Source organism: Cariama cristata, unplaced genomic scaffold, assembly GCF_000690535.1.
Source record: "Cariama cristata isolate BGI_N322 unplaced genomic scaffold, ASM69053v1 scaffold28273, whole genome shotgun sequence".
NCBI classification, from domain to species: domain Eukaryota; kingdom Metazoa; phylum Chordata; class Aves; order Cariamiformes; family Cariamidae; genus Cariama; species Cariama cristata.
This window is the reverse complement of record NW_009608233.1, coordinates 1-3,135: the sequence shown is the minus strand read 5'-3', so window position 1 is coordinate 3,135 and position 3,135 is coordinate 1. Positions and strand designations below refer to the sequence as shown.

The 3,135-nt window shown below is 56.9% G+C and overlaps 1 protein-coding gene across 1 annotated transcript in view; it reads right to left on the bottom strand.

Annotated features, from left to right (window-relative positions):
• The window catches only part of LOC104159214 (protein Wiz-like), a gene marked incomplete at both ends in the record, with an annotated part of 4,990 nt that extends 3,067 nt beyond the window's left edge, over nt 1-1,923 (bottom strand). Inside the window, one exon of the mRNA XM_009697062.1 lies at nt 1,420-1,923. Coding sequence (XP_009695364.1) covers nt 1,420-1,923 — 504 coding nt within the window. The remainder of the gene's footprint in view (nt 1-1,419) is intronic.
• Between the last annotated feature and the right edge of the window lie 1,212 nt (nt 1,924-3,135).

Genomic DNA, 3,135 nt, shown 5'->3' with positions numbered 1-3,135 from the left:
TCCCCGCCAACCCGGCCGCTCCCGCCCACCCGCCACGGCCACAACTTCGGTTTCTCGGCCGGCAGAGAGGAACCAGGGAGAAGATCAGCCGATTTCTCGTGCCGCGGTTTCAAATCTGTTGGCCGCTGCAGCCTGCAGCGTTGCCAGGGACTTTGCTCACGCCAAGCTGAGCAGCCAGACCAGAACTCCTCTGCTCCTACGGCTTCGTTAAGCAAGGAGCCCTAACGAAGAGGAATTACGGCGCTGGCTACGAGACAGGCATAACCTGCTTTTTCTCTTGCTGCTCCGAGTTTTTTAAGGGCTGCCGGGATGAGCCAGGATCGAATTCTTCATCTTCGGTCACCGGTGGCAAAGCAGCACCCAGAGAGCGACTCTGCTCCGGGGGAAACCCATGGGTGCATCCTTCCAGCTACAGAGTCCACCCCACCACCGGCCAGCGTACGGCTCTGCCATCTCAGAGATTTTCAGCTTATGAAAAGGGAGTCGGTAGCCAGGATGGAATGATTTTATAGCCGTACGGCTCTGAGAAACCTCACAGGGTTAGGAAATTCCCAGCTGTGGGGATTTTGAGGGATATCAGGTCTTAAAACCGCGCCTGTAATGAGGAGCGGATACAGCAAACGCTAAGATGTCGACTTCTGCTTTATCACAGGAAACGATCCCGAAAACGCGCCGCGATTCCCACCGGGGAAGATGGAAGAGCCTGTCGGTGCTGCCAGCAGTGTGACGGGCTCACTGGGCAAGCCCGGTAACGAGGAGGAAGAACTAACGAGCCAGAGAAGCCAAACAGCCCTTTGAGCTGTTGATGAAGACGTTCCCAGCAAGACGTGGCGCTCCGGGAGAAGGCGGCAAGAGCCGGCTGCCGCCAGGAAAACCGTTTTGGTCCCAAGGTGTCTAAGTCACCGATGGAGCTCGGGGATGAAGAGGGCCATGGCAGCACCAGGGCTGCGGTCCCAAGAGCTGCGGCGGTGCCTTTTCCTACGCTGGAAAGGGCAGCGGGGAACGGGCCGACGCCGGCCAAACCCACCGCGTTCTGTTGGGGGAGCGGAGCTGGTTGTGCCGGATTGAGCTGCGGCACAGCAGGGTGCTCCACGCCAGCCAAACCGCAGCCCAGAGGAGAGATGGGAAGCAAGAAAAGTCGGGGAGAAAAACGTGAAGGGCTTAGAGGGCAGAGAGCCAGTAGTTTTCCTGAAATCCCAATGGGAATCCCTGTTTGCCCAGTCAGGGAAGACCATCCCCTCTGATAGTCGTGACCAAGCGGTACATATCTCCCTGGCACGGCGGTCACCAAACACCGGCTCCTCCGTCGAGCTCTGCACCCTCCCAGCCACCAAGGGATGCCTGGTTTGACAGGAGTAGGATGGGAAAAGCCAGGAATTTCATCGGGGAAAAAAAAACAACAAAAAAAACCAAACTCACTTAAATTGAGGGGTCCTTCCTCATCCGCCTGCGGCCACTGCGCTTTCGGGGAGCTCTGCAGGGGGCTCAGCGAGAGCTTGGAGCTCTTCTCCTCGGGGTTTTTCGGAGACGGGGACCCCGAAAGAGCGGGTGGCACCTTCTTAAGGATGGGGGATCCTGGTTGCGAGAGATTTTTTGAGAAGCCGGGAGGGGATTTGATGGCTTTATTAATGGGACCATCCGACGGGCGATCGCCGGCCTTGCCGAGCGCCAGGAGAGCGGGTCGAGGGGAACCGGTGGCGGCATCTTTGGGGGAACCGGATTTTTTGCCGAGGGTGGGAGACATGGGGCTGCCGTCGGGTTTGCCTTTTTGCTTCATCAGTTCGTAAAGCAAATCGATGGGAGCCCCGCTGCTCTCCGATTCGGCTACGCCGAGTTGCCGTAGGTGAGAACGGGCATGGCTGGATAAACCTTTGCGGGTTTCGAAGCAGGCGCCGCATACTTCGCACGTCGTAAGGTTCTGGGCTAAAAAGAAAAAATAAAGTTTAAAAAAGAAAGAGAGAGAAAAAACCAAAATCAGGGCACAGCTGTGGGAGGAGGCACAAGGAGCAGCATCCGGCCGTGCCGTTTCTCCCCCCACCGAGCGATTTTTACCACCCCTAACCCTGATTTTGAAAATTAAGCTGCTCCGCGCACCCCTGCGCAGGCGGGAATAAAGCGGGGAAGAGCCAGCAGAGCTGTGGGAGGACAAAGATCGCTGCTCTGGGGTGGAAGGAAGCCCGTTTTCCCACTCGAGGATGTTTTCCAGAGTGTTTTTGGAAGCTTTGTCCGCAATCGGTGAGCCGCAGGCAGGCTCCTAAGCCCAGCCAGCGAGTGAGAGGTATCTGAAAGCGATCGTTTTAGGGGAACGTCGTTAATTAGGAGAGGAAGGACTGACTGACGTGGTTTAAGGAGGACAGGGAGTGCACGTCAGTCCCAGCAAGCTTTGGAAAGCTGCTGGCACCAGGGAAAGAAAAGCGATGTAAACCAGCGACACTGGAGTACAACATGGCCACGTGCTTAATTAGAGGATTAATTAAGGAAAAGGACCTGCAAATCCTCCCGGATCGGGTTAAACAAACGCCCACCAGGCTCCCCGCTCTCTCCTCGCAGCAAAAAATCCAGCGCTGGGGTGTTGGAGACAACGAGAAGCCACGAAAAATACTCACATTTGGCATCCTGAGGCTCTGGTTTATTCCCGGGTGGCTCAGGAGACAGTTTGGTCCCTATCCTGGTGGGGGGTTGATCCAGCTGCCCGGTGGGAGCACTTTTTTTCGGTGGGGTGGGGTGGACCGCCCCTCCATAGCCACCAGTTCTTCCTCTTCCGGAGCCAAGACTGCCAAGAAAAGGAGATCATTAGCCCCCCGAGGGTGGATAACGTGGCTGAGAGAAGTCGGCGGGAGGAGATGGTTTCATTATGTGAAGGTTTAAGCTGCTCCAAAGAGTTCAAAACGAAGAAGCAGAGAGAATGGGGCTCTGCGTGGGGCTGGTGGGTTTTTTTAAAGGGGGACACCCACCCCGGTGGGACGTGAGGCATCGCTGGGATGGCAGTGACCTGCTAGTGGGATTTGGGGGTGCTTGGGGACAGTGGGGGGACAGGATGGTGGCATTTCCCTGCAGGAGGGGAGATGGTGGCAGCTCCTTGCAGAGGAAAGGGGGGAAAGGGTGGCAGCTCCTTCGTAAGGGACGGTGGCAGCT